The sequence below is a fragment of the Scyliorhinus canicula genome, chromosome 3 (assembly GCF_902713615.1).
Source record: "Scyliorhinus canicula chromosome 3, sScyCan1.1, whole genome shotgun sequence".
Taxonomy (NCBI): Eukaryota; Metazoa; Chordata; class Chondrichthyes; order Carcharhiniformes; family Scyliorhinidae; genus Scyliorhinus; species Scyliorhinus canicula.
The window spans coordinates 182,448,812-182,466,904 of NC_052148.1; the positions used below are offsets into that span (position 1 = coordinate 182,448,812).

Genomic DNA, 18,093 nt, shown 5'->3' on the forward strand with positions numbered 1-18,093 from the left:
TTGCTATCGCGAAGAGCAGGGGAGTCAAGGGGCACCCCTGCCTCGTCCCTCTGACCTCCTCCCATTCGTCACCACACTCGCCACCGGGGAGCTGTACAGCAACATCACCCAGCTAATGAACTCCTCACCCAACCCAAACCTCCGCAACACCTCCCACAGGTAACTCCACTCCACCCTATCAAAAGCTTTCTCCGCATCTATGGACGCCACTATTTCTGACTCACCAGCCACCGGCGCCATCATCATAACATTCAGGAGCCTCTGCACGTTGGCATTCAATTGTCTCCCCTTTACAAACCTCGTTTGGTCCTCATGGATCACCGTCGGGACCACATCCTCCACCCACCTGGACAGCACCTTTGCCTACAACTTGACATCTACGTTAAGGAGCGAGATCGGCCTACAAGACCCACACTGAAGGGGGTCCTTGTCCCGCTTCAGGAGCAAAGAGATAATTGCCCTGGACATCGTCGGGGGCAGAGCCCCCCCCGGCCTCATTCAGGGTCCTGACCAGCAGCGGGCCCAGCAAATCTGAAAATTTCTTGTAAAATTCTGCCGGGAACCCGTCAGGCCCCGGCGCTTTCCCTGTCTGCATGCTTCCCAACGCCTCCACCAACTCAATTGGGGCCCCCAAACCCTCCACCCGCTCGTCCCCTACTCTTGGGAACTCCAGCTTATCCAAAAAGCGGTCCATCCCGCCTGCTTCCCCGGGGGGGTACCGCCCGGTACAGCCCCTCATAAAAGGATCTGAACACCCCATTGATGTCCTTTCCACCCCGCACTAAGTTCCCACCCGCATCCGTGGCTCCCTTAATTTCGCTAGCTGCCTCCCGCTTCCGGAGCTGGTGAACCAACATCCAACTTGCCTTCTCCCCGTACTCATACACCGCCCCCTGTGCCCTCCTCCACTGCGCCTCCGCCTTACGGGCGGTTAAAAATGTCAAACTCCGCCTGGAGACTGCACCGCTCCCTCAGAAGCCCCTCCTCCGGGGTGTCTGCATATCTCCTATCCACCCTGACCATCTCCTCCAACAGCCTCTCCCGCTCAACCCTCTCCCCCCTCTTCCTGTGCACCCGAATAGATATCAGCTCCCCTCTAACTACTGCCTTTAGCGCTTCCTAAACCATCCCAACCTGCACCTCCCCGTTGTCATTGGTTTCCAGATACCCCTCTATACCCCTACGGATCCGCCCGCACACTTCCTCCTCTGCCAAAAGCCCCAAATCCAACCTCCACAGCGGGCGCTGATCCTTCCCCTCCCCCAGCTCCCAGTCCACCAAATGTGGAGCATGATCAGAAATGGCTATCGCCGAATACTCCGCCCCCACCACTCTCGGGATCAGCGCCCTGCTAAGCACGAAAAAGTCAATCCGGGAGTACGCCTTATGAACATGGGAGAAAAAGGAGAACTCCCTACCCCCGGCTTCAAAAACCTCCAAGGGTCCACCCCTCCCATCTGATCCATGAACCCCCTCAGCACAGAGGCCGCTGCCGGCCTCCTGCCCGTCCTAGACTTCGAGCGGTCCAGAACCGGATCCAGCACCGTGTTAAAGTCCCCACCCAGAATCAATCCCCGTCTCCAGGTCCGGGAACAGGCCCAGCATACGCCACATGAAGCCCGCATCATCCCAGTTGGGGGCATAAACATTAACCAAGACCACCCGCTCCCCCTGAAGTCTCCCACTCACCATCACATATCTACCCGCACTATCTGCCACCACTTTGGACGTGACAAACGACAGGCTCTTACCCACCAAAATTGCCACCCCACGGTTCTTTGCATCAAGCCCCGAGTGAAACACCTGTCCCACCCAACATTTTCTTAGCCTCACCTGATCCGTAACCCTGAGGTGCGTCTCCTGGAGCATAGCCACATCTGTTCCCAGCCCCCTCAAGTGAGCCAAGACCCAGGATCGCTTCACCGGACCATTCAGCCCCCTCACGTTCCATGTGACCAACCAAACCCGAGGGGCCGTCCCCTTCCCTCTACGCCGATCAGCCAAAGCCCTTCCTCAACCCACCAGTCGGGTTGGAAGCCCGCGCTTCCAACCCGAGCCCCGCCCCTCGACCCAACACGCGGGAAAAAGACGGACACATGACCCATCGGGACCCGAAACTACTCCCCAACCCACCAGTGGAAAAAACAAAAAAAAAGCACCACAATAAATAACCAAAAGCGCCAAAGAAACCCCGAAAGAACCCAAATAACCATAACTAAAATAGCAGCGAAAACAAACAGGAAACAACCATCAGCAAACACAGCCAATATAGACGCAAGGATACCTAAGAGGGCAAAGCCTCCAAACAAAGTACATTTCCCCCCAGTCCTCAGTCCGAATCCAAGGTCTCAGCCTGGACAAAAGCCCAGGCCTCCTCCGGAGAGTCAGAATAGAGCTTGCGGTCCTTGTACGTGACCCAGAGGCGAGCCGGCTGTAGAAGGCCAAACTTCACCCACTTCCTGTGGAGCACTCCCTTCGCACGATTGAAGCCAGCCCTTCTCCTCGCCACCTCCGTGCTCCATTCCTGAAAAATCCGAACGTCCGTGTTCTCCCACCTGCTGCTCCTCTCCTTCTTCCCCCACCTCACTCCCGGTCAACCAAGCGGTGGAAACGGACCAGCACCACCCTGGGCGGTTCGTTCGGCCTGGGCTTCCGCTGCAGCACTCAATGGTTGCCTTCCAGCTCCAGGGGACCACGAAACGACCCCGCACCCATCAGCGAATTTAACATTAGGACCGCATAGGCCGCCAAATCCGAACCTTGCAGCCCCTCAGAGAGGCCCAAAATCCATAGATTCTTCTGGCGGGAGCGGTTCTCCATCTCCTCCGTCCTCGCCTGCCATTTCTTGTGCAGTGCCTCGTGTGACTCCACTTTCACTGCCAGGCCCAAAAGCTCATCCTCATTCTCCGAAGCCTCGTGCCGCAGCTCCCGAATCTCCCCGGTCTGAGTCGCCACCAGCTTGTCCAGCGAGGCCTTAAACAGCTCCAAAATCTCGGCTTTGAGCTACTTGAATGAGCGCTGAAGCAGCTCCTGCTGCTCCTGCGCCCACTGCTGCTGCTTCCGCGCCTGCCGCCATCTTGCTTTTTCTGCCTCTTGCCTTTCTCTGTGGTAATGCCGACTTCTGGACCGCTCCACTGCGAGTCCAGTCCATCCACCGGCCGCTGGGCACTCTGGCTGTGTTTCCCCCCAGGGGAAAGTCAAAACAGCACCGTTGCGGGCTCTTAAAGAGCCCGAAATTCCAAAAAAAGCGGGAGCTGCCGAACGTGCGGCTTAGCTCCGCATTGCCGCAACCGAAAGACCCTATGCTCTATGTTTTAATTTACAGTGCAGGAGACCATTCGGCCCATTGAGTCTGGACCGGCCCTTGAAAAGAGCACCCCACTTAAGCCCACACCTTCACCCTATCCCCATAACCCAGTAACCCCACCTAACCTTTTTTTGACACTAAGGGGTAATTTAGCATGGCCAATCCACCTAACCTGCACATCTTTCAATTGTGGGAGGAAACCAGAGCACCCGGAGGAAACCACGTAGACACGGGGAGAATGTGCAGACCACGCACGCACGCACGCTGGAATTAAACCCGTCGATGCTGGAGCTGTGAGGCAGCAGGGCTAACCACTGTGCTGCCCAATTAATCAATTTGCACCTGGTATTTGTACCAAATCATAGAAATTCGCAAATGAGGGAAATACAACTTGCAGAACTAAGTGGATCCAACACAGGTATGGGACTGGGCGATTGCTTTAGAGAGCCAGCATGTAACCAATGGATTGAATAGCCTCCTTTTGGGCTGTAATAACTAATTGTGGAATCAGCATTCAATATTAATTAAATGCAAGATTCCTTAAACATGTATACGCTTTGCTAGGTTCTCTCACAGTTAAGCACCTCAAACAAGTGCTTAAATACATTTTTCCACAATACGATGAAAGATTGGCTGCTATTCCTAATACCCAGATGGTACTGCGCAGACTACTCCACTGATCATTCAAGGCAATTTCTCCTGTGAGTACACAAGTGTCATTCACCCATAAACAAGAGATTAAAGTTTAAATCTGCCCTGCAGAGTTTGTGCGAACTTAAACTGCTCCACCACTTCTGCCGTCCCAAAATAAAAGTCTTTGGATTTGTAGGTCACCCTCAACTTAGGTGGATATACTGTGCCGCACTGCACCTTGCTGAGGGCAGCCTGCCTCCTCGCCAGCTCCACCGCAAGAACCTGGTATATGCATATACCAGCTCCAGCCAACTGCACCACCTGCTTCTGCTTTGCCCAGCACAGGACCTTCTCCTTCACGCTGTACCTACAGAAACACACAGTTACTACTCTTAGCGACTCACTCACCTTTGGTATAGGCCTCCACGACCGATGAGCCCGATCCAGTTCGTATCGAGAGGGAATGTCCCCCTCCCCCAATAGCTCTGCCAACATTGTGGCAAAATAAATACTCCGTCGGCCTCGGGCCTTTCACCCCTTCGGACAGACCCATGATCCTTAGATTCTGCCATCTGGATCTGTTTTCCAGGTCTTCCATTTTGCTCGCAGGCCCTTGTTGGTCTCTGTCACATTCCGCAACTCCTTCCCCATCGTGGTGAGTTGATCACTGTGCTGCGATACTGCCTCTTCCACTTCCTTCAGTGTCTCACCTTGCTCCCGCACCTCCGTCGCTGACCTCGATACCGCCGCCCTCACCGGGGTAATCACCTCCTCCACCAGCACTTTGAATACCGCCCCCATCTCCTTCTTCATCACTTCCATGTGCTTTGTGAACTGTTTTTCAAGTTCCACGACCATCACTTTGGTCATTTCTTCTGCTGTGAGCGATGCGCCCTCCCCTGGTGTTCCAGCCTCCGCTTTCCTCACAGTTCCTGCGCTGACTTTTCCACTCAACGGCAGACTTTCATTAACCCTCTTTTTCACGGCCGTTCTTTTCCCCCAAGCTCCTCCCTGTGCCTTCTTACAGCTTTTTCAGCCTATGTTGACCCGGGACCATGTGTTAAAACCCCAAAAACGTTTTTCCCGAGCGGGAGCCCTCCAGTGTGCGACTGCCTCCTGCCCGCCGTCACCGGAAGTCCCTGCTTACTCAATTGTTAACATAAACTACAGCGGTTCACACCGGACATGCAAACTGAACCAACGCAGGTCGCTGCTTTATTTGAACCTCAACTACCATAGCCCACTTTTGCGGAGATAACATTGTTACCCTGCATGTTGAACTAGGAAACAAGAGCAATCAGATGGAGAAGTAAGCTCTGAGCATAATTTGTATAGCCTGGTTCAGGAAAGGCACAACTAGCCAATGTTGTTCCTTTGTTTAAGAAGGGTAGCAAGGATAATCCAGGGAACTACAGGCCGGTGAGCCTTACGTCAGTCGTAGGGAAATTACTGGAGAGAATTCTTCGAGACAGGATCTACTCCCATTTGGAAACAAATGGACGTATTTGTGAGAGGCTGCATGGTTTTGTGAAGGGGAGATTGTGTCTCATTAACTTGGTAGAGTTTTTCGAACAGGTCACAAAGATGATATGATGCAGGTAGGGCAGTGGATGTTGTCTATGTGGACTTCAGTAAGGACTTTGACAAGGTCCTTCATGGTAGACTGGTACAAAAAGGTGGTCACACGGAATCAGGGGTGAGCTGGCAAGGTGGATACAGAACTGGCTAGGTCATAGAAGGCTAATTGGAGGGCTGTGAATAGTGGTGCTCCGCAGGGATCAGTGCTGGGACCTTTGCTGTTTGTGGTATATATATATATATATATATATAAATGATTTGGAGGAAAATGTAACTGGTCTGATCAGTAAGTTTGCAGACAACACAAAGGTTGGTGGAATTGCGGATAGCGATGAGGACTGTCAGAGGATACAGCAGAATTTAGATCGTTTGGAGACTTGGGCGGAGAGATGGCAGCTGGCGTTTAATCCGGACAAATGTGAGTTAATGCATTTTGGAAGGTCTAATGCAGGTAGGGAATATACAGTGAATGGTAGAACCCTCAAGAGTATTGAAAGTCACAGAGATCTTGGTGTACAGGTCCACAGGTCACTGAAAGGGGCAAGGAGGCATATGGCATGCTTGCCTTCATTGGCCGGGGCATTGAGTATAAGAATTGGCAAATCATGTTGCAGCTGCATAGAACCTTAGTTAGGCCACACTTGGAGTATAGTGTTCAATTCTGGTCGCCACACTACCAGAAGGATGTAGATGATTTAGAGAGGGTGAAGAAGAGATTTACCAGGATGTTGCCTGGTATGGAGGGCATTAGCTATGAGGAGCGGTTGAATAAACTCGGTTTGTTCTCACTGGAACGATGGAGGTCGATGGGCGACCTGATAGAGGTCTACAAAATTATGAGGGGCATAGACAGAGTGGATAGTCAGAGGCTTTTCCCCGGGTAGAGGGGTCAATTACTAGGGGGCATAGGTTTAAGTTGCGAGGGGCAAGGTTTAGAGGAGATGTACGAGACAAATGTTTTTTACACAGAGGCTCGTGGGTGCCTGGAACTCGCTGCCGGAGGTGGTGGAAGCAGGGTCAATAGTGACATTTAAGGGGCATCGTGACAAATACATGAATAGGATGGGAATAGAGGGATACGGGCCCAGGAAGTGCATGAGATTTTAGTTTAGACAGACAACGGGCTTGGAGGGCCGAAGGGCCTGTTCCTGTGCTGTAGTTTTCTTTGTTCAAACACTGATCAGAACATAAAATCTTTGGCAGAAAACAGTGCAGAGCAAATAATCCATTAATATTAATTCAAGGGTGGTTTGGTAGTGCCGCCACAGATCGAGCTTGCTAAGTCCTAAAGGACATAGCTGCTAGACTGGGTCTGTGTCAGGTGGTGAGGAAACCAATAAGATAAGAACCTACTTGAACTCACCCTCGCAAATTGACCTGTTGCAGCTGTATCTGCCCACGACAGAATCAGCAGAAATGACGACTATATAGACCTAGTGGTGACAAAGTCAAATCGGCACATTGAGGTCAACTTCCATTGAGTTGGGTGACACCATCACCGTGGTAAATCGGATAGACTTCAAATAGATCTGCCAACTCAAAACTGGGCAACTATGAGGCGCTGTGGGCCATCAGCAGCAGCAGAATTGTATACAACCACAATCGGTAATTTTATGGTCAAGCAGATCCTCCACTCCCGTAACAGCCTCCCCGAACAGGCGCCGGAATGTGGCGACTAGGGGCTTTTCACAGTAACTTCATTTGAAGCCTACTCGTGACAATAAGCGATTTTCACTTTTCACTTTTTTTTCACTCTATAGTTACCACTGTAGCCATCTGGGATGGCCACTTACAAAGGATCACAGGAAATATGGCCACTTACAAAGGATTCCGGGAAATATGGCCACCTGCTAAGAATGATGGGAATTATGGCCAGGTTTGGGACACAGACAAGCTGCAGCTTGTATCTTTGCAAACGGCAGCCCAGAAGTATGCAGGAATTCATACCTGCAAATGGGCCATTCAAGGCGATTAAAATAACAATGGGACCATCAGGTCCATCGCATCATTTTCCAGACTAGGCGGCACCGAGGTCCTGCTCGGAGCCCTTCCAGGATTGGCCACTGATGCCCACCCCAAACGTGGTGTGGCAGCCCCTGATTGGATGTGACCAGAGGGTGGAGCCCTGAGGAATTGATTGACAGTGACCCAGAAACTGCCCACAAAAGGGGTGGGGAAAACTCAAGCCAGTTAAAAGACAATGCAGCCATGATTTGTGTCTCTTTTGGCTCTGGCACACCGGCACTCTTCGGCCCGGCCTATACCTGAAGCCAACTGCAGCACCATGACCAGAAGCAAGTTCAAGATCAACGACCGCTACCAAACGAATGAGCCCAGCAGAACCGAAGTTACTTCTCCAGACCCAGCCACTCCAGATCCAAACAAAGGCCTTGTTCCTCTGCCAAAGCCGGGTGCCTGAAGCTAAGTACAGGTTGTTGTAGTGTTAGGTATAATTTAGCTTGTAGTGTTTTTATGTTGCATGTGCGAGTTAATCTTGTGTGTAAATAAACTATTATTGAACTTGAACTAACTGACTGGTTGTTGGGTCTTTTTTTTTTTTCTTTTTTTTTTTAAATTTAGATTACCCAATTATTTTTTCCAATTAAGGGGCGATTTAGCGTGTCCAATCCACCTACTCTGCACATTTTTGGGTTGTGGGGGCGAAACCCACGCAGACACGGGGAGAATGTGCAAACTCCACACGGACAGTGACCCAGAGCCGGGATCGAACCTGGGACCTCGGCGCCGTGAGGCGGTTGTGCTAACCACTAGGCCACCGTGCAGCCCGGTTGTTGGGTCTTTGAGCGATATCAGGTTGAACCCTGTGGCGGTATCATCTGATATCTGGCGACGCTGAAAACAATATCCTCATTAATAACGGTCAGACTAATATCTGACTAAAGTAGATACCCCAGATGTGGCAACATTATTGGCGTCTCTGGTGCCGATTGGCAACATTATTGGTGACGCTGGTGGGATAGTATTCCACTCACTAAAAAGAGCAACACCACCAAGCCTGGTTAAATGAAGAATGTAGAAGGGCATACCAGGAGCAGTATCAGGCATACCTAAAAATGAGGTGTCAACCTGGTGAAGCTAAAACCCATGACTATTTGTGTGCCAAACAGCAGAAGCAACATTCAACTGACAGAGCTAAGCAATCCCACAATCAATGAAGCAGATCTAAGCTCTGTAGTCCTGCTGCATCCAGTCATGAATTGTGTGGATATTTAAACAGTCAACAGGAGGACGAGGCTCCACAAATATCTCCACTCTCAATGAATGGGGAACCCAGCACATCAGTGCAAAAGCCAAGGCCAAAGCATTTGCAGCCACCTTCAGCCAGATGTGCCAAGTGATTGATCCATATCAGCCTCCTCAAAGTCCCTGCATCATCGATGTTGGTCTTCAGCCAATACGATTCATTCCACTTGATATCAAGAAATAACTGAAGGTAGTGGATACACAAAGGCTACAGTGTCTGACAACATTCCCGCCAGTACTGAAGACTTGTGCTCCAGAACTAACCATTCCCCATCCAAGATGTTCCAGTACAGATAAAGCACTGGCATCTATCTGGCATCCACCCAGCAATGCAGAAAATTGTCCTGCCCACAAAAAGCAGGACAAATTCAACCCAGCCAATTACCACTATCAGTCGCCTCTCAAACATCAGCAAAGTGGTGTTGTCAGTGCTATCAAGTGGCACTTACTCAACAATTACCTGAATTTCAGTTGGGTTCTGCCAGTGCTATCCGGCTGCTGACCTCATTGCAGTCTTGGTCCAAACGTGACAAAAGAGCTGAACTCAAGCTGTACTTGACATCAAGGTAGCATTTGACCTACCTTGGCAATAAGTATGGCAACAAGAAGTCCTAGCAAAACTGGAGTCAATGGGAATCAGGGGGAAATCTCTCAACTGGTTGGAGTCATACCTGGGACAAAGGAAGATGCTTGTGGTTGTTGGAGGTCCATCATTTCAGGGCAGCACGGTAGCATTGTGGTTAGCACGGTTGCTGCACAGCTCCAGGGTCCCAGGTTCGATTCTTAGCTTGGGTCACTGTCTGTGCAGAGTTTGCACCTTCTTCCCTTGTGAGCGTGGGTTTCCTCCGGGTGCTCCGGTTTCCTCCCACAGTCCAAAGATGTGCAGGTTAGGTGGATTTGCCTTGCTCAATTACTCTTAGTGTCCAAAACAAATGTTGGGTGGAGTTATTGGGTTATGGGGATAGGGTGGATGTGTGGGCTTGGGTAGGGTGCCCTTTCCAAGGGCCGGTGCAGACTCGATGGGCCAAATGGCCTCCTTCTGCACTGTAAATTCTATGACTCTATGATGATTCTATGTCTCAGCGCATCACTACTGGAATTCCTCAGGGTCGTGTCCTTGGCCCAACCATCTTCAGCTTCTTCATCAATAACCATCCCTCCACCATAACGTCAGATGTGGGGACATTCACTGATGATTGGACAATGTTCAGCACCATTTGTGACTCCTAAGATACTGAAGAAGCTCATGTCCATCTGGACAACATTCAGGCTTTGGCTGATAAGTGGAAAGTAACATTCTCACCACCCATGTGCCTAGCAGTGACTATCTCTAATAAGAGAGAATTCAACCATCACCTCTAGGCATTCAATGAGAATGTCATTGCTGAATTCCCCATAATCAACATCCAGGGAGTTGGTGCTGACCAAAAACTGAACCGGACCAGCCACAAATACTATGGCTGCAAGAGCAGATCAGAGGCTGGGAATGCGGCAAGTAACTCACCTCCTGACACCAAAAGCCTATCCACCATCAACACGGCACAAATCAGGAGTGTGATGGAATATTCTCTACTTGCTTGAATTAATGTAGCTCCAATAACACTGAAGCTGGACACCATCCAAGCCAAAGCAGCCCGCATGATTGGCACCCTCATCATTCACAGCCACCACTATTGGCACATAGTAGCAGCAGTGTACACCATCTACATGAACCACAGTAGCAACACACCAAGAGTCCTGTGACAGCACCTTCCAAACCTGCAACATCTGACACCTAGAAAGACAAAGACAGCAGATGCATGGGAACATAACAAACTACAAGTTCACCTCAATCACACGACACTCTGACTGGGACCTATAATCGCCATTATTTCATTGTCGGTGGGTCTCCTCTGGGTGCTCCGGTTTCCTCCCACAATCGAAAGATATGCAGGTTAGTTGGATTGGCCATGCTAAATTGACCCTTAGCGTCCAAAACATGACTCACAGAGGCAGGGGAAAATTAGTCTGCCAAACAAATGCTGTTGTTGTTTGAAAGCAGCAACATTAAGAACATCAAACCTTTCCAATATCCCCAAGGGTCCAAACTCAGGTGACATAAACTGAAACATAACAAATAAGATAGATCCTTCATTGTTCTTCCTTCGTACCAATTTCTTTGGTTACTAAACGGTCAAGAAAAATTTTAACAATTAGTGTACCGTGTAAGATATTGTTTTAGACCTACTCAACAGTCAGATCTGTTTGTGGTCCATGCATTTCTTTGTGCTACCGAAACAGATTTTAGGCAATTGGTTGACAGCAATGACTTAACCTTGTTTTAATATTATACACAGAATTAAGATTATGCCCTCTGTTGACATGATGAGCAGAGGCTGGCTGTGCTTTCAAAACCACCTGTTCACAGTTGTGTAACAGCACAAATGATGGGCGGCACAGCTGCTAGCACTGCTGCCTCACAGAGCCAGGGACCCGAGTTCAATTCCAGCCTCTGTCCATGTGAAGTTTGCACATTCTCCCCATGCCTGTATGGGTTTTCTCTGCGTGATAGGGTTGGAGGAATAGAGCGGGGGATTGGGTTTAGGTAGGGTAGTCTTTCAAAGGGTTGGTGCAGTCACGATGGGCCGATGGGCACTGTAGGGATTCTGTGACAAGGGCAGTCTTGCAGCCTGATGGGGGGGAAGTTTAAAGTTGTTGCATTTCAACTAGAAACTAGTTCACAAACCATTCAAAATGCACGAATTCACTGCCCATTCGTGAGCATATCACTGCACATCAGGAGGGGCTGGTAAAACCAGAGGCACCACAGACACCACAGATCAAAGGCTACACACTGGGTTCGTTATTGCCCTCTAGCCGGAAACAACCAGTGACGGGGGAGAGAATGTGAAGGGCACGGCCGCCGCTTCCGCCCTCTCACCTGCTGGGCTAACAACTGCCGACGCAGTTTCTGCCGCTCTCTGATCTCCTGTAAACGGCTGTTCATCCTCGACCGTCCCTTCGCTCGCTTTCCACCGCAACCGGATCTCACCTTTCACACGCGCGCTCAGCTTCTGCGTCACTTCCGGCCAAGCGACCAACGCCACGGGAGGGGGCGGGCCGAGAACTGCCGGGGCGGGGCCAGTGTGGTGGGTTCATTCTGAGGGCGGGGCCGGTATGGTGGGTTCATTCTGGGGGCGGGGCCAGTGGTAGGTCATTCTGGGGGCGTGGCCAGTGGTAGGCATTCTGAGGACAGGGCCTGTGATGGGGTCAATTTAGCACAGGGCTAAATCACTGACTTTGAAAGCAGACCAAGGCAGGCCAGCAGCACTGTTCAATTCCTGTACCAGCCTCCACGAACAGGCGCCGGAATGTGGCAACTAGGGGCTTTTCACAGTAACTTAATTTGAAGCCTCTTTGTGACAATACGTGATTTTCATTTCATTTTCATTTCTGAAGGCGGGGCTGGGGTGGGGTCATTCTGAGGGTGGGGCCTGTGGTGGGATCTTTACGAGAGTGGGGCCACTGATGAGTCATTGTAAGGCCAGTGAAGAGTCATTGTAAGGGTAGGGCCAGTGGTGTGGTCATATTAAGGCTAGAGCCAGTGGTGGGGTCATTGTGAGGGTGAGGCCTGTGGTGTCATTGTAATGGTCATCGTAATATAGAGTATTGGCGACCATGGACCTCTATGTTAATCTTGTCCTTAAACGTGTGAATCATTTTCCTTGGCGGGACATTCATCCAGTTGGTGAGGCTCTTTAGAAAGACCGTTCTTTATCTACCTCAATCTCGTTTACCATCGATCTTTCCCATCTGCATCAGACTTTCTGAATCACATTACGTACCCATGAAATTCCAACAATCTCTTCCTGAGGTTTGTTATGATCCCAGTTGGTGTGACTACTTGGTCGGCACCGGCTTAGAGGGCCGAAGAACCTGTTCCTGTGCTGTAATTTTCTTTGTCATTGTACTGGACGGGAAGGTCCCTTATTTGAATCCTGCTCAAAAGACTATAATGTTTTACGTTTTTAAGATAACATGGAGGAACAGAGTCACATGAATGCCAATTAGCCTGTAACAACAAAATACTTTATTAAACATGAAAAGTTTGACGATGATTCATTGCTCCTTCACAACAACTCATCTTCAGAAATGTACCCAGATTTCAACAATAATTCTTCACTCTGAAACCAAATGGCAGATGTCACTTATCTTCCGTAGATTTCTCCTCAAATTCCCCCCATGATTGTCACGAGTATTTCCAAACACCACTCTCAAAAAGTAAGGCTTTAAAATCTTCTTTCATGAATGCTTACATCAGCTGTTTTTATCAAGCATTTGCTTCCAGGTTTTCCAACTAACCTTTCAAACAAAGTTTCCTCTCCACTGTTTAAACAAGGATCGATCTTCAGGTTGTCCAACTTTCCTTTCAGGATTCATTTGTTTTGAGAGTTTTTACACGAACTCTGAGATCCAGTCACCAATTGCTCCACAACTATTTAAATAAATATCTCACAAATTGTAGTAAGATATCACAAACCTTAGAACTACTGCTGGTTTGTCACCAGCCAAATCCTTCTCATCAGGACAGCACGGTGACACAGTGGTTAGCACTGCAGTCTCATGGCATTGAGGTCCCAGGTTCGATCCCAGCTCTGGGTCACTGTCTGTGAGGAGTTTGCACATTCTCCCTGTTGTAGCCATGTAAAATGGCCACCTGCAAAGGACCATGGGAATTGTGGTCAATTTGGGACACAGACAGGTACACAGCCTCTGTGTATTGTGCAAAGAAACCAGGCTTGGCTGAAACTTGCATCCATTGAGAATCAATTATCATTTTCCACAGGACAATAGCATTTGCATTAAGGACCATCAGCACCACACCCCCCCTTATTTGGAAAGGCCTACATGCCTGGAACAATGATAGCTAGGACCCGCCCAGCCATCGAGGTAACCGCCCCCTAATTGACTAAGATCGATGAGGGCAATCAAAACCCTATCGATCCATTGGACCTGGAGTAAGGGCCGTCCAAAAGGGCACGAAAGAGACGAAGGATAAATAGCCCTGTGTACTAGAGATCGGTCTCTTTTGGGACCGGCCTGTGCACGACCAACTGTAGGAGAACAACCAAGTTCAAGGACCCACGACCATCCTGAAGGACAAGCTCAGCTGACACGAACCCAACAACTTCCAACCGACCATGTGGACCCGGATAAAGGCCTTACCTCACACAGTGCCGGTCACTTGAAGATAAGTAAAGGTCATCTTAATTGTTAGGTTTAGTTTAGTATGGAGCCGCGTGTATTATTGCATAGAGATACAAGTTTTGTGTTATTAATAACCTGTGTTTTTGAGCTAACATACTGGTTGTGTGGTCATTTGGTCAATATAAGAAACAGCTTGTGGTTCACATAAAGGGTAAAAGGGCAACATTTATTGACGACTCTGGTGGGACCTCGATAAGAAGTGACTCTGTTACTCTGAGGGATCCCACAACTTTGAATTAAAGTGCGGAAAGAGAACAAACCACAAGAGTAAGTTTCATATCAACCAAATTTCGGAAGTGTACCGAATGAGTAACTAACAGGTAAGGTTAATTCATCAGATTTCCATGCAAATCTAGAGGGATTGTCAACCGGAATATAACCATAAGCCGTACCTGTTGTTTGATCGACCTCTTATACCCCCCTGTTCCAAATTATAAGTAGAGAAGAGATAGCAGCGCAGATGATAGAGTGAATGATGAATCCACATCAGCAACCCGAGTTCGCAGTAGTTGACAAATCAGAGCAGTGCCCCATATGGGAGGATGTATTGAGGAAGTATTTAAAGGGGAAAGGACTTTTGTGCAAATACCGAGTCAGATCCAGGAAAGATAGGACAAACTTGGTGGGAGGATTTATGTAAGATATATAAGAGTTCAGGTTAAGTTCAGGAAGCCATTAGTGTGTTGCTTGGCACAGTTGCGAGGCACCAAGGAGGTCATCAAGATGCTCCGCAGACAGTTAGTAGAGAAGGAGGAAGAGAATGAGGGAAACAGTAAAGAAAGTGAGAACATTATTGAGGAACTCCGGGAGCGGTTAGCCGCCAAAGACAAGGACATCGCCGATGTTAAACGCGCCCACCAGTCTTGCATAGTACACCTTAGCAGCTTCCAAACCCGGTACGACAAGGCCTATCAAGACACACAGCACGTAGTCTTAATAAGAGTGGAGACTGAACACCAGGTCACCCAATTAACAAAGAAATGCGCCGCTTTACAGGCAGCTTTAAGAGCGCCCCACCAGTCCACTAAAGAATAAAGGCAGAGCACCGTTGACCACGATAAATGCCAGCGGAAGATAGGTAAGCTCCAGTCGTTACTTTCAGTTCAGAATGGTTTTATGCGTGCCTTCGGGACAGACGAGACAGATGAGGAAAAGATGGCAGATTAGGAAGAGTTAACTGAAAGCGCGCAAATGTAGGTTAAAGGACCGGAAAGTCAAAAACAGCCACCACGCATCCCAAAAAGAAAGGTACCAGCAGCACCGGCTGCACAGGTCGCATCAACCCCCACAGCTGCCCCGACACCCATGAATCTGATAACCACAGAGAGAAGGATAAGGGATCAGGCAGATCCAGATATCACCTACATCACCCCACTTTCGGTAACCCAGTTAAGGCATGCTTGCAGTAAAATTACTCCATTTCAGCCGACCGCAGACCCACATAGCTTCTTTGAGGAGATGCGCCAGCAAAGGTCATGTATGGATTAGATAAGAGGGAGGAAGTAAAATTGATAGTAATGAGTCTCAGCCAGTCGGTACGATCAGCTTTGCCAGACCCCCAAAACGTAGGAGGAGGAACCCAAGAGAAAATGAAGGCCGCAATATTAGATGCTATTGGACACAACAAGGGGTTCCAGTAAAGGGTTTAAACAGATGCAGGCAAAAGAAAGGTGAACATCTGACCGCCTTTGTCGATCGCCTCTGGATACATTTCAAGGCAGTATACGGAAATTGAAACCGCGCTCACCTAGATGAGGAAGAAACCACTAAATGGTCCCGTACCTTAGTATCACATGCCATGGAAGCAGGTAAAAGGGCTTGCACAAATTATGACATGGCAAATACCATACATAATGAGATTTGGGTACTGAGACGCCTATCCAGGGCATGGGAACAGTCACTTCAGGATCAGATGGACCATAACGGATTAGAAGCCACAATGTACCCAGTCATAACTAGCCAGGAACCTGCATGGATAAATGAGGGCAGAAGAGAGGAACATTACCCCCGAGAACAGTACCCCAGAGCACAAGCCCCAGCCCACGCACCACAAGGTCCATGTTACACTTGTGGACAAGTAGGACATTGCGCGCTCGATTGCAGACAAAACCCCCCACACCACGAACGACCGCAACAGCCGACCCCCCCACCCAGAAATAATAAGCCAGACCACAATCGCCAGCCGCGGCAGCTAGAAGGCAATGCTCGCCCCATGCATAACGTAAACGCTCGATCAGATAACCTTCTTTATAACTCCATAGATGACGGTGTCCAGAATCTCCAACATTGGTTTGTGTCACGCGCTGGGATAACGTCAGAAGACCGTTAGTCACAGGCACAGTCCGGGGACAAGCAGTTGATTTTTTTTGGGACACAAGAGGATCCCAAACCACTCTAAACTCCGCAAACCTATTCCAAAAAACACCCTGGCCCACCACAGATACCATCAAACTCAGTGGATTCACAGGCCACATGCAAGAGGGATACATCACAGCCCCTATATCCGTCCAAATAGGAAACGTAGCTACTACCCACCCCGTGGTTCTAGTAGACTACCCCCACTGCAGAACACATCCTAGGCATAGACTTTATGAACTCCCATAACCTCTCCTTCGACCCTGTAAACAAGTGTGTCTGGTGAATGTCCAAGACAGCTAGAGCCCCCGCCACGCTCTCAGGAGATTACAAAAACAGGATTTGCTCAGGAGCAGACTATTGGTTTATCCCTTCGGCAATTAGCACAGACGACGCCATTAGATGGGTATTAGCCACACACAAAAGTGTGTTTGCCCAACACAAGCACGACTGCGGGCACATTCCAGGTACGATTATGATCTCAGGTCCCGACCCCAAACCACAAAAACAGTATGGATTTCCACAGCAGGCTGAGTGCGAGATTTTAAAGGTATTTAACAGTTTGTTACAACAAGGAGTCATTCGACCTGTAGCTCCCACTAATATTGCCCCGATTTGGCCTGTAAAGAAACCAGACGGTTCATGGCGCCTCACTATTGACTACCGCAAACTAAACAAAGTTACCCCTTTAACAGCCGTCACCATTGCCACGAGTCCAGTGACCATGCTTAAGCAGGGAGTGCAAACAAAGTATTTCACCGTGCTGGATATCAGCAATGGTTTTCGGTCCATTCCCCTAGATCAGGCTTGCCAGTCTAAATTCAAATTCACTTTTCAAGGACAAGAAGTTTGTGGACGTGTCTCCCCCAAGGTTTCCATAATTCCCCCTCCATTTTCCACAGACAGCTAGCTGCTGGTCTTTCCAAATTCCCCCGCCCCGAATGCCTAATTCAGTATGTAGACGACCATGCAAACCGATACCAGGGAAGAGCACGTGGCTCTATTGGCCGAATTACTAACCCTGCTCCAGTCCATCGGATGTAAGGTAAACCACAAAAAGGCACAGATATTGAGGGAAAAGGTACTTTATTTAGGCACCACTATTACCCACGGCAAACGTGAAATTGAACAGAAACAAATTGACTCCATTGTGAAATTGCCTCTGCCCCGTAATGTACATGCACTCCGCTCATTTCTAGGTTTAGTGGGATACTTCAGAAATTATATAGATAGTTTTTCCACCAAGGCCGCCCCGCTCTCAGAGCTTCTGAAAAAGGACACCGCATGGAATTGGCTTCCCCACTACATAGATGAGATGGACGATTTAAAATGCACCCGAGGCACAGCTCCCATTTTACAAGTCCCCGACCCAACTTGCCCTATGCCATAGACGTAGCAATCACCGACCAAACCCTCTCAGCAGTGCTCCACCACGACCGATTAGGACCGGTAGCCAATGTTTCTAGAGTTTTAGACCACGGAGAACAAAGATTTTCTGCCTGTGAACGACACTTGCTTGTAGTCTTCTGGGCAGTCCAGTACTTTGCCTATATTACAGACCTCAACCCAGTCACAATATTAACTGAGCACACCCCCACCCAACTGTTGTTCGACAGCAAACTAAAGGATAGTTCAGTTAGCCAGACCAGAGCAGCTCGCTGGACAAGGCAGGAATATTTCTGTGAAATGCACCAAGACCCACACATTCT

General features: G+C 49.1%; 1 protein-coding gene across 2 annotated transcripts in view; it reads right to left on the bottom strand.

Moving 5' to 3' along the window:
• Positions 1 to 11,843, bottom strand: part of mettl14 (methyltransferase like 14) — a 98,624-nt gene extending 86,781 nt beyond the window's left edge. For both annotated transcript variants that reach the window (XM_038791863.1, XM_038791862.1), the window contains exon 1: positions 11,703 to 11,843. In XM_038791863.1, the coding sequence (XP_038647791.1) occupies positions 11,703 to 11,768 (66 nt within the window). In that variant the 5' untranslated portion in view covers positions 11,769 to 11,843. The remainder of the gene's footprint in view (positions 1 to 11,702) is intronic.
• Between the last annotated feature and the right edge of the window lie 6,250 nt (positions 11,844 to 18,093).